At 53.8% G+C, this 17,378-nt stretch overlaps 4 protein-coding genes and 1 non-coding gene across 8 annotated transcripts in view; 1 reads left to right on the top strand and 4 right to left on the bottom strand.

Moving 5' to 3' along the window:
- The window catches only part of LOC104852285 (class I histocompatibility antigen, Gogo-B*0201 alpha chain-like), a gene marked incomplete at its 5' end in the record, with an annotated part of 3,575 nt that extends 2,909 nt beyond the window's left edge, over window positions 1-666 (bottom strand). The window contains 2 exon segments of the mRNA XM_019205352.1: window positions 145-411; window positions 486-666. Coding sequence (XP_019060897.1) covers window positions 145-411; window positions 486-666 — 448 coding nt within the window.
- A 724-nt stretch (window positions 667-1,390) lies between these two features.
- Window positions 1,391-10,099, bottom strand: Ddx39b (DExD-box helicase 39B). Of its 4 annotated transcripts, none has more exons than XM_010609839.3 (11): window positions 10,013-10,099; window positions 8,350-8,702; window positions 7,339-7,466; window positions 7,018-7,110; window positions 5,640-5,823; window positions 5,343-5,461; window positions 3,366-3,497; window positions 2,326-2,435; window positions 2,095-2,239; window positions 1,878-2,025; window positions 1,391-1,594 (listed from the first exon to the last, which is right to left on the bottom strand). In XM_010609839.3, the coding sequence occupies exons 2-11, from the start codon at window positions 8,558-8,560 to the stop codon at window positions 1,578-1,580; spliced, it is 1,287 nt and encodes a 428-aa protein (XP_010608141.1). In that variant the 5' UTR covers window positions 8,561-8,702; window positions 10,013-10,099; the 3' UTR covers window positions 1,391-1,577. The 4 variants fall into 4 exon arrangements, 2 of the variants coding, with proteins under 2 accessions (XP_010608141.1, XP_019060896.1); XM_019205351.1 differs by lacking the exon at window positions 10,013-10,099 and adding an exon at window positions 7,732-7,855 and having other exon boundaries at window positions 8,350-8,462; XR_777450.3 differs by lacking the exon at window positions 1,391-1,594 and having other exon boundaries at window positions 1,935-2,025; window positions 2,095-2,220.
- On the bottom strand, window positions 9,124-9,201 carry LOC117287111. The gene has a single exon (XR_004518294.1). It is a non-coding gene; the product is annotated as a small nucleolar RNA SNORD83 (small nucleolar RNA).
- A 1,866-nt stretch (window positions 10,100-11,965) lies between the features above and the next one.
- Window positions 11,966-14,609, bottom strand: Atp6v1g2 (ATPase H+ transporting V1 subunit G2). Its single transcript, XM_010609840.3, has 3 exons — window positions 14,310-14,609; window positions 13,996-14,096; window positions 11,966-13,099 (listed from the first exon to the last, which is right to left on the bottom strand). Exons 1-3 carry the CDS (start codon window positions 14,389-14,391, stop codon window positions 12,926-12,928), a joined length of 357 nt encoding a protein of 118 aa, XP_010608142.1. The 5' UTR covers window positions 14,392-14,609; the 3' UTR covers window positions 11,966-12,925.
- Window positions 14,610-16,710: 2,101 nt separating this feature from the next.
- Nfkbil1 (NFKB inhibitor like 1) overlaps window positions 16,711-17,378 on the top strand; it is a 12,717-nt gene continuing 12,049 nt past the window's right edge. The window contains exons 1-2 of the mRNA XM_033766596.1: window positions 16,711-16,889; window positions 17,261-17,376. Of these exons, the coding sequence (XP_033622487.1) occupies window positions 16,833-16,889; window positions 17,261-17,376 (173 nt within the window). The 5' untranslated portion in view covers window positions 16,711-16,832. The remainder of the gene's footprint in view (window positions 16,890-17,260; window positions 17,377-17,378) is intronic.

Raw genomic sequence — 17,378 nt, forward strand, 5'->3', positions numbered from 1 at the left:
CGCCCCCCGGATTTTCACCAGAACCGAAAATGAAACCCGGTCCCATCCCGGCTCCTCCCCGACCGCTGTCTCCGCGTGAACCTCGGACCCTGTTGGTGCGGGCCGGGCAGGGGTGTGAGCTCTGACCCTGCCGGGGTCACTCACCATCCTCGGTCTGGTTGTAGTAGCCGCGCAGGTTCCGCAGGCTCACTCGGTAAATCTGTGCGGTGTCCTTGTGGATCTGTGTGCTCCGATCCCAATACGCCTGATCCTCCTCCATCCACACTGCCCGCGGCTCCTCCCTCGGATCCAGGGCGTCGCTGTCGAAGCGCATGAACTGCGTGTCGTCCACGTAGCCCAAGGTCATGAAGCGGGGCTCCCCGCGGCCGGGCCTGGACACCGCAATGTGGAAGTAGCGCAGGGAGTAGGAGCCTGCGGGGCGGGTGGTGAGTCCGCGACCTCCTCTCGGGCCCCCTCCTCCTCCCCGCCTCCCTCCCCGCACTGACCCGCCCAGGTCTCGGGCAGAACCAGGGTCCCCGACAGCAGCAGGAGCAGGATTCTGGAGCCATCACCCCCATTCTCGGAGTTCGGGACTCTTACTGTCAGGGTCGGTGGAGGCTTTACAGAGGAACTCGGGAGACGCTGATTGGCTGCCCTAGACGGCAGCAACCAATGGGCATGGGAATGGCGGACGCGTCACGAGTGTCCAGGCAGAATGATCCGACACGGCTGGACAGAGGCTGGAGTGAAAGCCAGGCAGAGGGAAATCCCAGGATGAGCGTCCTCACAGGACCCCCCTGGGCCCGGGACCGACAGCCGCTCCTGCCGACCTCGGAGTCTGCCCTGACCCTCTCCTCCCGCACCAATTGCTCTGTCACTTGCCACCTTCCCGAGTCCCGTGCAGAGGCCGAGAGGAGAGCATGGCCGGGACCCTCCCCGACTCCCTCCCCTCCAGGACGCCCCTGAAGCTGCTTCCAAGATCTGGACAATTTAGCAAAACTGCTGCAAAATTAAAGTAAAACAAAACTCTGCTCCCTGGGCTCAATCCCCAGTACCACAAAACAATTTCTGAAGGGAGCAGGCAGGGTAAGGCACCAGGCTCTGCAACACAGCTCCCAAGGGCTTAGGCACCCAACCAGCTGAGGTGGCCCATGCCCCAAAGCCCTGGTGTTCAAGATGCAGAAGCTGCAAGAACAGACACGTGAGCTGCCCCAGTGCCCTGTCCACCAGAAACGCTGCGCACCACCCCCAAGGAGCCCTTCCAGAAACAGCCCAGCTCTCTGGCCCAGGCCACGGAGAGGGTGGTCCGAGCCTAGGCCACACCCACTCCACCGGGCACACAGCAGGCTATGAGGCCCCAGAGTTTTACCCACAACAAAGGACTGAGTACTTAAGAGATACCACAGACACGTTTGTGTTTCATTTTTAATTTTGTTAAAAAAATGCTGATAAATGGGGAACGGAGTTTAGGAGTGGTGGTGATGCACAGGAGCAAGCCTCGGGCCGGGAGGGGGCTGCCGGGCAGGTGCAGTAGTGTCGCCTTCACCGCACACGCAGCGTCCCCTCCTGCAGAATGTCCCATTCTAGCACAGGGTCCTCTACCGCGTCTGTTCAACTGGAGAGAGAGCACACAACTGTGAGGCCCAGGCCCCAAAAGGCCCAACTCCGGAGAAACAGGTACGTACTTGTGATGTCTGGCACTGTGTGGGTTCAGAGACGGACTCAGGAGTGGAGAGAAACCAAGTGACAAGAGAAGGAAGGGCCCCCACACGGCCCCAAAAACCAGGAGGCAGGAAGAGGTCAAGTGGCCATCAGGTGCCCACTCCCTGCACAAGGGACCCAAGGACGAACAGGAGACAAAGACTGGGGAGAGCAGCTCCCCTGGGCCCCGTACTCACTGTAGGAGGAGATGTCTATCTCATCAGGCAGCTCGCTAATATTGACCTCAAAGCGGTCCTGCACATCATTGAGTATCTTGGCGTCATTCTCATCCGACACAAACGTGATTGCCAAGCCTTTGGTGCCAAACCGGCCTGCTCTGGCCACCTGGAAGGAGACAAGGGGTCAGGAAGCCACCAGAGGAGGTGACGGCCAGTGGGGGTGGGCGGGGCTCACCCGGTGCAGGTAGGTGTCGGAGTCCTCGGGCATGTCGTAGTTGAAGGCGATGTTCACCCGCTCGATGTCCATGCCTCGGCCAAACAGGTTGGTGGCCACGAGGATCCGCCGTTGAAAGTCTTTAAACTGCTGATACCGAGAAAGCCTTTGTGAGAAAGGAAATTAGAAAATGGTTGAGTCCCTTCTGTCCGGTTCCTCACCCACCTCTGAACCCCACGCCCCACGCCACACCTCTCCTCCTGGGGCATCCCGCGGTGGATGGCGATGGCTGGGAAGTTCTGCTCCACCAGGAGCTGGGCCAGGGCGATGCACCGCTGCACGGACTTCACAAAGATCACCACCTGCGAGGCGCGGGGCACGGGCGCGGGCCGATGGGGGAGAGAAGTTAGCAGTGCAGCCGTCAGGACTTTGTCTTCTCCAGGGTCCTTAGTCCCTCTCGTTCTCCATCACGCATTCCGCTTCTGCTCCAGAGATGACAGCCTTTCCCTTGGCTGACTTCTCCTTCGCAGGCTGGCCCGAGGCGGTGTGCAGTGGTAACCAGGAGACAAGGGTGAGGCTGCCCACGGACACTCGTCAGGCATTAGAACCAAGGTCTGCCGAGATCGCGCTGCTCTCCCTCCTCACAACACTCAACCCAGGAACCTACCTTTCACTCTACAAGGTAGTTTTCAGTGCAAACCGACCACAGAACGGGTAAGATGCTGGGATGTTTTCTTCCATAAGGAATACAGATTTAAGAATTCTAACTAGGGCTGGGGATTTAGCTCAGTGGTTCCAGGGCCTGCCTTGCAAGCACAAGGAACCAAGTTCAATACCCAGTATCCCCCCCCCAAAAAAAAGAACTGTAAGTGACCAAAACAGCTCTTTACATACTGGCTAAAACCTTTCATGGACTGAACTTTTCCAAGTTTATTTTACTTGTGCCCTTTACCATCTACATACTTCAGCATCCTCCACCCTGCTCTCGCTCAGTTCCCAACAAATGGTGGTAACGCCGGTAACCCCAGCACCCTGGGAGGCTGAGGCAAGTGAATCCGAAGTTCAAGACCAGCCCGAGTGAAACCTGAAAGGGCCAGGACGTAGCTCGGTGTGAAGGCCCGGTGGGAATGCAGTCAGAGGACTTGCCTGGTATCACAAGGGTGCAAGTCCGATCCCAGCACCAAAAAAAGTAAACTGCTATGTGGCTCCCCGAATAAAGATTGCTCAACACGCAGGCTGCTGCTACAGCTGGAGGTGTCCAAGGCTCACCCTACCGGACCTGAACAACTGACCTGGTTGAACTCAAGGACATCCAGAAGGTCAAAGAGCTTCCGGTTCTTCTCGTTGTCCTTCAGTTTCACGTAGTACTGCTGCAACCCGTGCAGCGTCAACTTCGTCTCATCGTCCACGAAGATCTCCATTGGCTGAGGGGGAGGAGGGGTGGGGGACGGGAGGGGCAGAGTGGGGGGGGTAAACCTGGGGGGGCGGAGGAAGCGGATCTCCAATGCACCCCACGGGGGATGGGGAGGAGACTGAAATCCCCACCGCCACCAAAAATACCCTTTATCGTGGTCACCTCAGATCTCATGTTCTTCCCATCGGCTGCGTTTTAAGACTGCCCAACTGAAAACTCATGGGAAAGAACTTCACAAAATAAAGGAGCAGTGAAACCGCCCAAAGCCAAGCGGCCCAGTACCTCCAACGGAGACGGTGGAGGAAGGAAAACGGGAGGGCGGGCTTACAGGGACTGCAGCCCAGCACCCAAGGGTGATGGGAAACAGGGCCTTGGCTCAAAAACCTCCATCGGAGTCAGCTGCGAGAGCTGGGGACTGCTCCATTTCATCTCAAATACAGAGCCAAACGCATTTTTTTTCCCTGGAGCCAGGGTCTGAACTTGGGACCTTGCGCTTGCGAGGCCGGCGGCGGAAACACTGGGCTAAATCCCCAGCCCCAAATGCGCTTTTGAAAGTGGCCATCTTCAAGGTCAGAGTGCTATGATGGATGCAGTCCAAGTGCCTTTTAGAAGTAGAAATTACTCTAGTGAGTAACAGCTTGCTTTCAGACCAAGAGCTAACAGTGCAGAGGACACTGGTCTCCAAGGGTAAAACCACTTATAGGTTTACCTGGAAGTATCAATAACTGGTGCTAAAAAGCAAATAAGCAGCCAATATGCATCCGTTAAAAAACATTACTCACATGACCCTTAGAGCGGGGGCATAAAAAGGCCAGGAACTGACACAAGGCAACTCCAAACCCCGACTTCCCTAGGCCTCTCTGGACCATCTTGGGGACCAAGACGGGAGCCTACAGAAGGCAGGCTAACGCAGTGCAAATCGAAGTCTGGCCGCAAGCAGAGCTGGCGAGAACTCTGAGCCCAGGGAAGGAGCACGGCAGGCAGGGGAGGGACACAGCCCGCTGCTCTTGCGGCTCCACCCAACTCCGCAAGGTTCCGCTCCATGTTACCTATCCCAGTCCCTCTCCGCTCAGGATTTAAAAATAACTTCTTTAAAGAAAAAAAATCCACCACCCCATTGAGGACACCCCTCCCCAACATGTATGGGGGGACGCGGGGCGCAGCACGTGCTGGATTCATGAAAACACCAGGAACAGAAAAAGAGGCTGGTTTGGTCCTCGGCTTCCTGGTCAGGGCTCCCGCGGCTTCCGCTGCCGCCATCCACTGTCGCGCCGTCCGCATCCCTCATCCCTCGTCGCGCGCCGCTTCTCTGCCGCCAGCTCTCATCAGCCAAGGCTCCGACGGGTGCAAGCAGGAGTGGGCGGGAAGGTGGCGGGGAAGGGGACCGAGGTGCCAGAGGCCCCCGCCCCTGCAGCGGGCGTGTCAGAGCTGCGTGGTCTTCTTTGGACAGGCCCTGCGTCTGTCTGTCCCTCTCTGCTCTCCTGCCCAGGGAGGTGCATGCTCGGTGCCACCCTGAGTGTGTGTGGCCGTGAGGGGTTGCGCAGATGGCGGGTGGGCCGGAGGGCAGCAGATCTGCCCTCCCCCAGGGGAGAAGAGGTTCAAAATGCTGGGACCAAAACGGCGAACACTACCGGCTCTCAGATAACCCGACCAAGTCTTCCGGAGTTTCCCTAGCTTCGCACAGGCCCTGCCGCTAGCTGTCTCTGCCTCTGTCTCTTCAAGGAGTCATCGCTCCCGATGGGCACAGGCCCCCTTCTTGGTGTCTGAAGGACAGGGGAGCCTGGAGGAAGGGAGCGAGGCAGGGGAGGAGGCAGCGGGCGGGGAGTGGAGGGAGAGAAGGTAGAAGGGTATTTACATCTTGCATGAACTTGCGGCAGACTGGACGAATCTCTTTGCCCAAGGTGGCACTGAACATCATGACCTGCTTCTCGTGGGGGGTCATGCGAAAAATTTCCTGGACATCCCGACGCATGTCTGCCAGAGAGCAAGAAATCACCAAAGATAATCAAAGGTCGGGGGCCCTGGGTTCGGCCCCAAGTACGACCAAAAAGAGAGCAAAACAGGGCCATCAGCCAGGGGTGACAGATCAGAGCCATCCTCGCACAAACCAACATCACGTGGTGCCCGAGGCAGCTCCCCGGCCGCCACTCACCGAGCTGTTCAAGCATCTTGTCACACTCATCCAAGATGAAGTGTTTAATGTGTTTGAGGTTGAGGCTCTTATTTCGAGCCAGGGCGAGAATGCGGCCAGGAGTCCCCACGACAATGTGTGGGCAGTTCTTCTTCAGCACCTCTTCGTCCTTCTTGATAGACAGACCACCAAAAAACACCGCAACCTGCAGGCCAGGGCTAAGTCTCACCAGGAAAGAAAAGCCCAACCTCCAGCCCCCGTTCTCTCAGGGTGACTCTCCAAGTCAACTGCCAGGACACTTCAGAACTAAGGTAAACCTCAACGATCGCCTTGTCTGAAATTCTCACACGTGCCCAAATACTGAGGGAACGAACACAAGTGATTTCCCAGTCACATGGCCCATGGAAGCAGTCAGGACCAGCATGAAGCTCCCCGCCTTACTCTAACCTCGGTCTTTCCCGACTCTAAGGCCGGGCTTCATTGTAAGAATAAGGTCAGCAAGAAATCACAGGACCATCAAGCAGCACAGAAAACACAAGGGCTAGACACAGTGGAGCGTGCCTGTAAGGCCAGCATTTATGACTCAAGCACTCCTAGCTCCTTTAAACTACAAAGTAACAGATACAAAACTTGTAACAGTTTGAAGAAAACTGTTCTTCACTGCAGCCAGGATGACAGGAAACCCTAAATCGGTGCCTATCACCTCCAATGGCACAGGACTCACTATGCCATAATATTTTCATACTCAGTAGGCCCGGGACAGGACCCACACAACCTGTTTCCATCAAGTTCCCGAATGGTGCAGAGCCTACTGGTACAGGAGCCTCACCAAGAACTCCAAGGTTATATAAAGCAAACCAACTCTGTGGCAGCCCCCAGGCGGCTTTCTATTTCTCACCCTTTTAAACAATTCTCAAAGCCACACACCACACTGGAGCTGTTTTGGAGTTTAACCAACTCTGTGGCAGCCCCCAGGCGGCTATTTCTCACCCTTTTAAACAATTCTCAAAGCCACACACCACACTGGAGCTGTTTTGGAGTTTCTAGTTTTCTCTTGCCACATACCCAGAAACTCTCAAAGCTCTGCTTCAGTCAGTGTAAAAAAAGCAGTGACTAAGAATCAGCAAAGCCCATCACAAGTTCTCATGAAACACAGGTGCATTTACACTGTGTGAAGCCACAGCAAACTGAGCTTCTCCAAAATTAAACTATAGCTAGCATCTCTGAGATTGTAAACTAAGAGCCCTTTCAGTGCAGCCTCTGCTACACCCCAAGTCTGCAGGACCTGCCGTCGGTTACGTGTATGCTGAGGTGCTCACACAGGTGTTCAACGTGGACGTTTCCAGGGCCCGCAGCTCCCCGCACCCTCCATCGCCCCCGTTTCTTCAGCCTGGCTTACCTTGACATTGGGCATGTATTTGGAGAAGCGTTCATACTCCTTGCTGATCTGAAAAGCCAACTCCCTGGTGTGACACATCACCAGCACAGACACCTTGGGGTGAAGCAGGTGGAGATGATCACACAGTAGGTACACACCTTCGTTGTTCCCTCAGGGGAGGTGACTGCCCCAAAAGCATACCAGGAAGACCATAAATGCCTTCAGCTCTGAGTGCTTCATAGAGAATGCTCCTCCTAGCTGTCAAGCGGTAGCACTCGTAACTCTGAAACCCTTCCTACAGCCCTACCCGAGACGCCCTCCCCAGACTCTCCCCAAGCACACCTGCCCGGTAACCGGCTCCAGCTGCTGCAGCGTGGCCAAGACAAACACTGCCGTCTTCCCCATGCCTGATTTGGCCTGACACAGGACATCCATTCCTAGAATGGCCTGAGGGATGCATTCATGCTGGACTGTAAGAAAAAGAAAACAAGCAAAAAGTTAAGACCTTTCTCCAGATAACTTCGCCTTTCGCACCACACCAACTCATTTCTTCCCACTCAGCTCTCCAAGTATTTACCTGGTTCTTGCAAACTGTCAGGCCCTTTGTTCCTCTCTCTTCCTTTCCCACCTTACTCCCCAAATCAAACCCTCCTAGCTCCTTCCTGCTCTCACTTCCTCCAGGTCCAGACCTCCCCGGTGCTGCTGAAGACCCTCTTGCACCTCCCAACAGCTCACCTGCAGTGCTCCTGGCTCTGTCCTTATTTTTCTTAAACTGTAACAATCCGTGACATTTGAATGCCTGCCACAGGCCATCTCTCCTACTTAGGTTGCCATGCTTTGGGTCACGTAACCCTGCAACCTTGAACAAAACGAAGCACTTGGTACCTGACCCAAAAGCCAGCCATCTTTAGACCAGTCAAGCAAGTTTCCAGAGAACAGGGTTGGCTTGGCCCGAAAGAGGAAAACTAAAGGCTTGTCTACGCCCTTACTGGAAACTCAACAGGCAAAATCACAAAGTTAAAAACAAGCAAACAAGGGTCCCAGGATTTAGCTCAGTGGTTCCGGCACCTGCCTCGACAGTGCAAGGACCTGAGTTCGATCCCTCGTACAAAAACAAAGAAAAGAAAGAAAAAAGCTGGGCAAAACAGAAGTCCTCTAAGTTGTTTCTGGATTACCAGCACTTTTGTGCAGACGTGAAAGACGAGACTACACGAGCCTCCTCCGTTATCCAGACAGTTTTTGGTACTTTTGACCTGTACTATTCTAAGTATAAATCTCTACCATCTGAAGAACCACCTTTCTCGCGTATCCCCTGAAGAGCCTAACAGTACTCTTGCACAACAGGGAATTTACCTTCGGAGGGATGCTCAAAGCCACAGTCAACAATGGCCCGGAGCAGCTCTGGCTTGAGCAGAAAGTCACGAAAGCCAGAGCTATGGATGGAGACGTAGGAGCCCTTGACATCCTTCTTGGCAGGGGCCTCAGCCCCGTCTCCCCCAGCCGCTGTCTCCACCTCGTCGTCTTCATAGTCCAAGAGCTCATTGTCCACATCATTCTCTGCCATAACTGGGCCGGCAGAGGGGCAGAGGGCAGAGGGAGAAGGGGAGGGGTCTCGGGGGAGCTCTCCCGGAAGAGGGGGAAAACAAGGGGGACGAGAAAGGGCTCCAGGAAAGCAAAGGAAAAAAAAAATACTTCTGACAGAAGAGCTAGGAAAACAAAACAGAACAGAACAGACCGTATGAGTCAGGGGCAGACTTTCATCACTTTTCCATTCCCACACTCTTCCTACTCTCCCTCAACTACAAACCCTCTATACCTGAAAGAAAAGGTGCAAAGAGAAGCAAAACGAACAAATAAAAAGCAAATGGAATAGAAAAATGCAGAAGGTGGCTTCGGAGGACATGGTTTCCCAGCAAGATTTTGTCTCACAGTAGCAGGAACCACTTAGTATGAAGACACTAAAAAATACTGAATTCGCACACAGCAACAGTGAAAAATGAATATCACGAAAAGGTGAACAAGATCAATGACACAGGAAAGCGGAAAATGGAAATGCCAAGTCCTTTCACATCCTCACGGGAAGATCCTGCGCTTTCCCTATCGCCTCGGCGTCGATCCCAACAGAGCAGCCATCAGTCAAGGGTGATAGATTAAGGTCAGCACTGCGCAAAGCGCTCACTTCTCAAAATAAAAGCATCATGTGGCCGCCATTCACCTCCCCCTCCTCACTACCCCTTCTCCCGCTGCTTAAGAAGCCCTGTGTGATCCAGAGCAGGGAGCCGCGGTAGGAAAGGGCTCAGCGGCGAACAGAAAACAAAGGGGGTCGGGAGTGCAGCCAGGAGGAGCGTTCGCCTGGTGTGCCCAGCACCGCACAAACTAGTAACAAAGTATAGTACAAAAAAAGAAACCACGTCACGGTGAAGCGACGGTTCAACAAAAGGTGCAGCTACAGTATCCCCGCGCCAGCTTTTAACAATGTTTCGCCAGTGGTCTCTCTCACGTTACGCTACGGCTCCTGCGGTGATAAATGTATCTTCTCGAGAAACAATGACACCACTCGCAAACATTTAGAAACAGTTTCAATACGAGCGGGTAAATCGAGGCGAGAGGTCCAGCTGGCCCCACAGGCGGGCTCTTCCTCGCGCCACCCCGGGGCCAGAGCAGGCCGGGGGGACGGCGACAAGAGCCCCGCCCTCCACAAACATCCAAGACCAGGGACACCTAGCGCCGCCTCTCCTCGTCGCCCGGGCCTCGGGTGACGAGTGACCCACTCAAAAGGCCAGGAGCAAAGGGAACACAATGGCGCTGATGCCACCATCTTGGATTTGGACCCCTTTCTTCACCGCTTCCCAAGAGCTCTCTGCTCTAGAAAAAGATGAAAGCAATGAAAATAACTACCCAACTAAACCCCAGCGACCAGACTATCGCCTGCGCAAGGGATATCAGGAACCCGTGTGGCAGGATGACCAGGGAGAACCGCAGATGGAGGCGGATGGCAGCGAAGGCCAAAGCTTACCTGAGCAGGGAAAACGCGTATGGCGGCAGCAACAGCGACGAAGGACGGAATCGGCCTTCACTTCCGGTTCCAGGCTTTGCTCAACCCACGGCCTCCCGCCTTCTCGCCTGCCACAGCGCAAGCGCAGGGTGCCCGAAAAAGGTCCTTCTGCGAGTCTGTAGTCCCGCGCGCCATGGGGTTACCTTTGGAAAATGCCTGTCAGAAAAGTTAAAGCCACTTTTAACTCCTCCGCTCTTCCAATAACAAAAGACATAAAGGTGACAACCCAATGTGATAACGTGTTTCTTTGTCCTACTCTCTTTTCCACTCCGCTCATTTCTTCATTTAGGTTTCTGCCCCACAGGTGTTCTCTCTGGGCACCCCTCCGTGGGCGCGCCAAAAACGGCTGAGAAGCGGGGGACCCTGCGAGTTCCCACGGGGTCCTTGTCGCGGTAGTCAAGGTGACCCGAGGACCGCTGGGCATGCGCAGAGAAACGTCTGGACCCAGGTGAGATAGCGGAGTAGGCAGGTGTCTGGAAACTGGAGATTCGATTAGGAGTCCCGCCCAGCACCATTCGCTCAGAATTAAATTGGCCCGTAGATTAATGCGTATGGGCTGTGAGAAATGCGGATCTGAGTGGGAAACAGCGCCTAGACGCTGCCTGAAGTGTTAAAACTAAGTGATAAGGCTTGGGGATTGCACAGCTTTCCACAAATGCTGTTAACTGGAGCCAGGTCCTTTAGCCCCGCCGCAGCAGTCCCGGATTTTTTCGTGAGTGAAACATTTGGTATACCTCCCCTTTGCGGTGCTACAGAAGTCAGCTGTGTAAACCTGACGCGTTTGGCCCTTTCTCTGTTAGCACACTAATCACTTAACCTTCGTTTCCGTGTTTTAGAAAAACAGAAAATAGCAAATAGAAAAAAGCAAAATAAAATAGAAAATAGAAAAAGCAAATAGATCTGGAGAAGTAAAACAACATGTCCAAAGCAATACAACTAGTAATGTGGCAGTCAGGGGGTAAACAGTTTTGATTCTGTGTTGCCTCCCCGCTTACAGAATCTGGTTAATACACACTATGGGTTACCTCCTTGGTTCAAGTTTTTGCGGAAGCAAGCTGTCTTCGGTGGTGAAGAGAAATAACTAACCCAAAGGCTGAGTCATAAAAGAACAGTTTTCCCAGCCCTACATATCACCTAAGTTATTCCATAGTGCTTATCGGCGGCCTAACTTATGCTAAGGGCTATCCTAGGACCTAGGGACGAGCAGTGAACAGCTTTATCCCCTAGTTTATGTAACAGGAGAGAACACATAATGTCAAATTTCAAAGCAAAACAAAACAAAGAGTGCTTGTTCTAGCATTTTAAAAAATGTGTCCTTTGTAGTTAGAATGGCTTGTATCTGGATCCACCCCCAACAAAAAAGCCCCACGTAATCATAGGAGAAGCTTTCTGGAGGTGGCTGTATCTAGGGTGTGTGATGCCGGAATTGATGGTTGGATGGTGAGATGAGGGTGCCCAGCCCGGTGTGAGTGCCACCCGCTCTAACGCCAGGTAGCCTGAATGGGACATAAGAGACGCAAGGAGGGCTGCTGCCACTGCTTGCTGCTTGCCGTCTCCTGCCTGCCCTGCTCTGCCATGCACTGTTTCTCCTCTGTGATGCCCCTCTGCCGGGCCACCCTGCCTTGGAGCCGGCCGACTGTGGACAGAACCCTCTACAAACTAAGCTACAATAAAACCTTGGCTCCTCTAACTCTGGGCATTGGGTATTTTGTCCCAGCAATGAGAAAAGTAACTAAGAAGTAGCCCTCAGGTTCCCAAACAAGAAACTACGTTTCTAACTTGAGAAAACCAGTAAAGCGTTATTTGCTTTTGTTTCCCCCAATGAATTTTGAAGGACAGTCCTGCAGCGTTCAGAGGATGTATAAACAGCATGAGAGTGAGTGAAAATAAGAAATGAGGAGGCAAAAGAGGCTGCTTGAACTCACCAATGGATTTGCTCAGGTATCTTATTGACAGCTTTTTATTGTTACAAAGGAAGAACAGTGTGTTAAGAATACAGAAAGGAAGGCCATGCACATGGGGCACACAGCATCACTTCAGATGCAGAGACCAGGGACCATCAGGTGGTGTCGGGGGAAACAGAAAAAGGAGGAAACCCAATAAGGCCCGCTTAAGAGAGAAAGGAGAAGCCAAGAGACGCAGCATCTGCCCGGAACTGGAACAGGGGGACCAGGCGAGGTCATCGTTTTGTCTTTCCAGGGCCATAACGTCTCCGGGGGGAAAGGAGGTGGGAAGAAAACTCTTCTGAGAATTACTGGAGTCACAGAGTGAACAAAACTGGAGAGCCTCTGAGGAAAATCGGGAAACACCAGTGTTTAGGTTTTGGCAGGTGGGCAGAGGGTGATAACAATGTCTCAGTTTCCCATTGACCGAATCCCCGCTGCTCCCAGGAACCAGGACAGGCTCTTTACAGAACAAGTCCTAACCACTGTGCCATCCTCACGCTATTCCAGTTTCACAAAGGAGAACTCGGAGGCTCCCGGTTGGGCGGCCTAGCTGCTCAGCCAGAAAGCGCAGGGTTGGGGAGGGAAACCCGAATCTTCCAGACTCCCAAGTCAGGTGCCTTCCACAGCCCTATGGCCCCATGCTACAAATTTACACAAGTGTTAGGTGAGGGTAACTCGGCCCACTCCAGAAGGGTTAAAGAACAAAGAGATCCAAGCGTGACCGGGATATTTATACATCACAGAGGAATATTGGGTCCTGATTCCCAGTATTTCCACAGAATGGAACGATTATGGTGGGAAATGAGTTTTTCAGTACTGAGAACTGAGCCCAGGGCCTTGTACATGCCAAGCACGGGAAGTCGTTTAGGTTTGGGAGACTTCTTCGAGGGGGCAAGCTTGCAGGAGGAGTCAGACCCTGTGCCGGGTCCTAGGCAGTGATCCGGAAGTTGGGGTGCAGCCGGGGCCTTACATCGCAGACCATGCCAAGAAGCTGGGCCAGGACGCGCTCCCGATTCCTCTGCTGGGAGCTCCGCATGCCCTGTACCTGGCGCCAGGTAGCCTGCTCCACTTCAGCCGACAGGTTTCCCTGGGAGCCCATGGCCTGGAGGACAAGGAAGGAGGCGAGGGAGGAAAAGGGAAAAGCAGCAGGGCTGGGGATTTAGCTCAGTGGTTCCGCCACCTGCATCGCAAGAGCAAGGACTTGAGTTTGATCGCTGGTACCAAAAAGAAAAACAAAAATAAAAAGGGAAAAGCAGGAGAAGAGAAAGAAATGCCCTGGGCTGGGGAGGAAAATGTCCTGAGCAAGACCATGAAGAAAAGCCTTTTTTAGAAACTATCTCCTTCCCACAGAAAAATCCAGATTCCAAAGTTGTCAATAATCTCCTTTCCTCTAAGACCTGATATGCAAGCTCTTACTCTGAAACAGACCGTAAAACCCCCACTATCTCATTCCCCACGACCATAAAATTCTGCCCCCACCACCACAAGCTATGCTATCTCCTTCAGAATTTGCAGACCTGCCAAATACATGCCTGTATGGCCAGCACTCAAGAAACAGACAGGAAGATTGCGAGTTTATGCCCTGCCTGGCCTATCAAAGCAAGTTCAAGAGCAGCCTGGACTACATAGTGAGGTCCTATCTCAAAACAAAACAAAAACCCTCCCAGAGACAGGCATGGTGGCTTATGCCTGCAATCCCAGCACTGGGGAGGCTGAGGCAGGAGGATCGCTGTGAGTTCAGGGGCAGCCTGGCCTACACAGAGAGCTCCAGTTTAACCTGAACTGCAGAGCAAGGTCCTGCCTCAGAAAGAAAAAACCTCCCAGACTCTCTGAGATTCACCGATGTTGTGGTCCTTGCCTGGGGGCCCTTGGCCCTCTGCCACCTTATTTTCTGGTCGGGTCACGTACACACGGCACAAGGGAAGGCCCCCAGCCCGCACCCGGGTGGGTCCCTCCCGGCCCCCCTCTCCTCGCTCCCCGCAACTCCCCGCAACTCACGGCCTGCTGCTTGCTCTGGAACTCCTGCTCCCGCTCTCGGCGGTACTGCTCCACCTCCATCTGCGCCTCCTCCTTTGCCTGCTTCAGCCTCCGGGCCTTCCCTGGAGGGAAGATGGGGGCACAGGGGTGACAGCAGAGTTATCCAGCCTTCCTGGGGCCTGGCAGGCGCTGGATTCTGGCAGCCGCCGTTTCTTTCGTCCAACGAGCTCCAGCCTGCCGCCCGCTCCGCCTGGGGTTTTACTAAGGACCCCGACGCTGCTAAGCTCAGCCCCAGTTTCTTCCCAGGCTCCTGTGGGAGGAGAGAGGGGACTTACTCTTCCTGGCATCTGCCACCTTCTCCGCTGCCCGCTTCTCCGCTTGCAGGAGCTGCTGGATGCCCTGGGACTGGCTGGCCATCTCCGTCCTTGGGGCTGATGATGTTGCGCAGCTGCCCGAGGTACCAGACGGCTCCCACCCCGCGTCGGCTTCCCGTTCTCCTCGCCGTCCTCCTCCTCCAGCTCGCCGCTGCGGCCCTTTACCACGCTGGGTCTTAGCGCTCCCCTCCTCTTCCCACAGCCTCCTGCCCAGGGTGTCTCCCCCAATCCGATCCTGCCGCTCATTCTGGGGCTCCTCTCCCACCTCTCGCCCAGGCAATACCCGAAAGGGCCGCCTGGGGGCAGCAGAGACCAGGCCGTAAGCGGCCAGCTACCCCAGGCACGGAGCCCTTCCAGCTCGGGCTGCAGGGATGGAGGCGGAGCACGGAGAAGAGGAGCTCTTGGGTGGAAGATGAGGCCTTGACTGGTGGTCGCGTAGCTGACACAGAGGGGATGAGAACGGGGTGAAAATGTCATCATGCGGTGCGTGCTAAAAAAAAGGATGCTGGGCTTGTTCACTCTTTCTCTCTCCAGCATCTCACTATGTAGCCCAGGCTGGCCTCAAACACAGGATCTCCCTGCCTCAGCCTTCCCATGCTGAAAACAGAAGTATTTCACTACCCACACACACCCTCCGTGTCTCTCACTGCTTAACGAATACGCTTATTGGTCCTTATCTGAAAAGTCTTCACAGAAAACTGTTGTTTGGTTTAACCTCAGCAGAGCTCTGCGGAAGACTGCCTTCTTTGGAGCTGCTCATTTTGGGACAGTTCGACCTTCATCTTTTTAACTTCTTTCTTCCACTTCTCTTCATACACTGGGTTCTGTTGCACAGCAGCAGAAGCTTTCTTATACCTCTGCTCCCTGCAGCTGCACTGTTCTTTCTGTACTGACAGAGTTGTTCCCTCAAGCGTCTTCATCTTTTTCCTCGAGTAAGGCATATAATCTGTGATGTGTGGCCCCATGACGTGCTTCTAATTACTTCTGCTTCGACCTCCTCTGCTTTCAGAATTATAACCAGGGAACCACCTGGCACTGGGAGGGAGAGACAAACCTCCATTCACAGCACCCACCAGGGCTCCAAAACCTTTACTGCCAGTTGTGCGTCTGGCAAGGTCGGCATCCAAACAGCAGACGAGGGCGCCAGGTGGACCATCAGTGCTTCCCACGTTGTACCCACCCCCAGCCACCTCCACTTGGGCCTTCATAGATCTTGTCCGTGCCAAACCCTTGGGAAGCTGGTGAGCCAGCAGGCCAGTACAGCCTGCTGCAGCATAATCTGTCAGGCCAACTTTCACCCACATCTCGGTTCACGGGCATACCCGCTCGTGTACAGGAGTAAGAAATCTGACAAATACTATTGCTGTTCGTTGCACGAACCATTGTCCTGTATTTGGATACACTGTACATATTTTCATCCAAGCATAGTAATCAGTTTTGTCCCCTCATCTCCTTCTCTACTTGACTTGGTATCTCTCAAAGTAGCCCTTATTCTTGACAACTTTAACAAACCCCTGCCTCAGGACCGTAAACTCTCCGAGGGTCAGGCTGCTGCCAGGAGCACCTTTGAACTTCTGGCACTCAGTAGGTGTAGGCATTTATGTTAGGATTCTCTTTCTTGTCTGTTTGTTTTTGAGGCAGGGTCTCACTATGCAGTTCAGGCTGACCTCGATCATTATGTATCCCAGACGGGCCTCAAATTCGCAGCAATCGTCCTGCCTCAGCGTACTGCTGGGATTACAGGCATGGGAGGCATGCACCACCACATCCTGCTGTGCTAGGCTTAATTCTTCCCTCTCATCTCTCGTCTGTCTAGTTCTTATTCTACAGGTTTCCCAAGTTCAAAGTTCCACATACATCACACTTGCCCTGTTCTATGTTTCTCTTAATATACTTTCAGTTTTTTCCCTCTTAATATACTTTCATCTCTGTTCTCTTACAGAAAGAAAAAATCTCCCAGACTCTCTGAGATTCACCGATGTTGTGGTCCTTGCCTGGGGGCCCTTGGCCCTCTGCCACCTTATTTTCTGGACGGGTCACGTACACACGGCACAAGGGAAGGCCCCCAGCCCGCACCCGGGTGGGTCCCTCCCGGCCCCCCTCTCCTCGCTCCCCGCAACTCAAACCATTCCCTCTCTCTTCTCTTAGTTGGGAAGGACCTGGGCAAACCTCAAACCTCAAACAAAAAACCCTTCTTTCTCCCCTGCCTTTTTCTGCCCCTTTCATCATATTTGAAGCGGACCCTATATTTCAAACTCCTTGGTTTCCTCCCGGAGGCCTAATTAAGAAACCCAACCGGTCGGGGAGGAACAACATCCGGTCATGCGCCTACAGTCCATTTCCGCCCTAAATTTGCATCTATGTTTGCGTGTTTCCTTCAGCCTGGAGTGTCTCCGCCCTTCCCGCCTCCCTCGTCCGAGAGTCTAAACGCGGGCTTGGGGCCTACGGCTCTGGGGGTACTTGGGGGGCGGGGGGGCAGGTCTGATGAGTCACCCCTCCCCCCAGGTCCCAGGGGGAGAAGCCTCTACGTCTGTCTCCCGGGTACATTACATTCAATTTCTAGATCGTTATTTGAAATTGCGACTTTTTAAAATTCAGATTTGTGCTGACAAAAAATTTCCCCATCAGGCTCTTTTGCTTTTTTTTCAAAGTCCATTATTAAAAATCGACCTGGGCTCTTGAGACTTAAAGCAATTATGTATCCTTTTCTCAAAATTTACACTACCAAATCTGTGACCCCAGAGCCATTAAAAAATGTTTTCAAGCCTATCCTCTGGTAAAGGATGAGGGTTAGGGTGGGCCTCATCTTTTGCTGGAGAGAGGCCACTGTGAGGAAGAGGAATGTCCGGGGCGAAGGGGACGGACCAGCCAAGCCCAGGGTCCTGACTGCTGCCTCCTTTTTCCTTCCTTAGCCCAAGAGTTCCATGGCCTCCGCTTCCCGCCGCCAGCGCCGAGAGCGTCGCTTCCGCCGCTACTTGTCTTCTGGACGCCTGGTCCGGGCCCAGGCCCTCCTCCAGCGGCACCCCGGCC

The sequence above is a fragment of the Fukomys damarensis genome, unplaced genomic scaffold, assembly GCF_012274545.1.
Source record: "Fukomys damarensis isolate Sample0158 unplaced genomic scaffold, DMR_v1.0_HiC HiC_scaffold_20, whole genome shotgun sequence".
In the NCBI taxonomy this organism is placed as follows: Eukaryota; Metazoa; Chordata; class Mammalia; order Rodentia; family Bathyergidae; genus Fukomys; species Fukomys damarensis.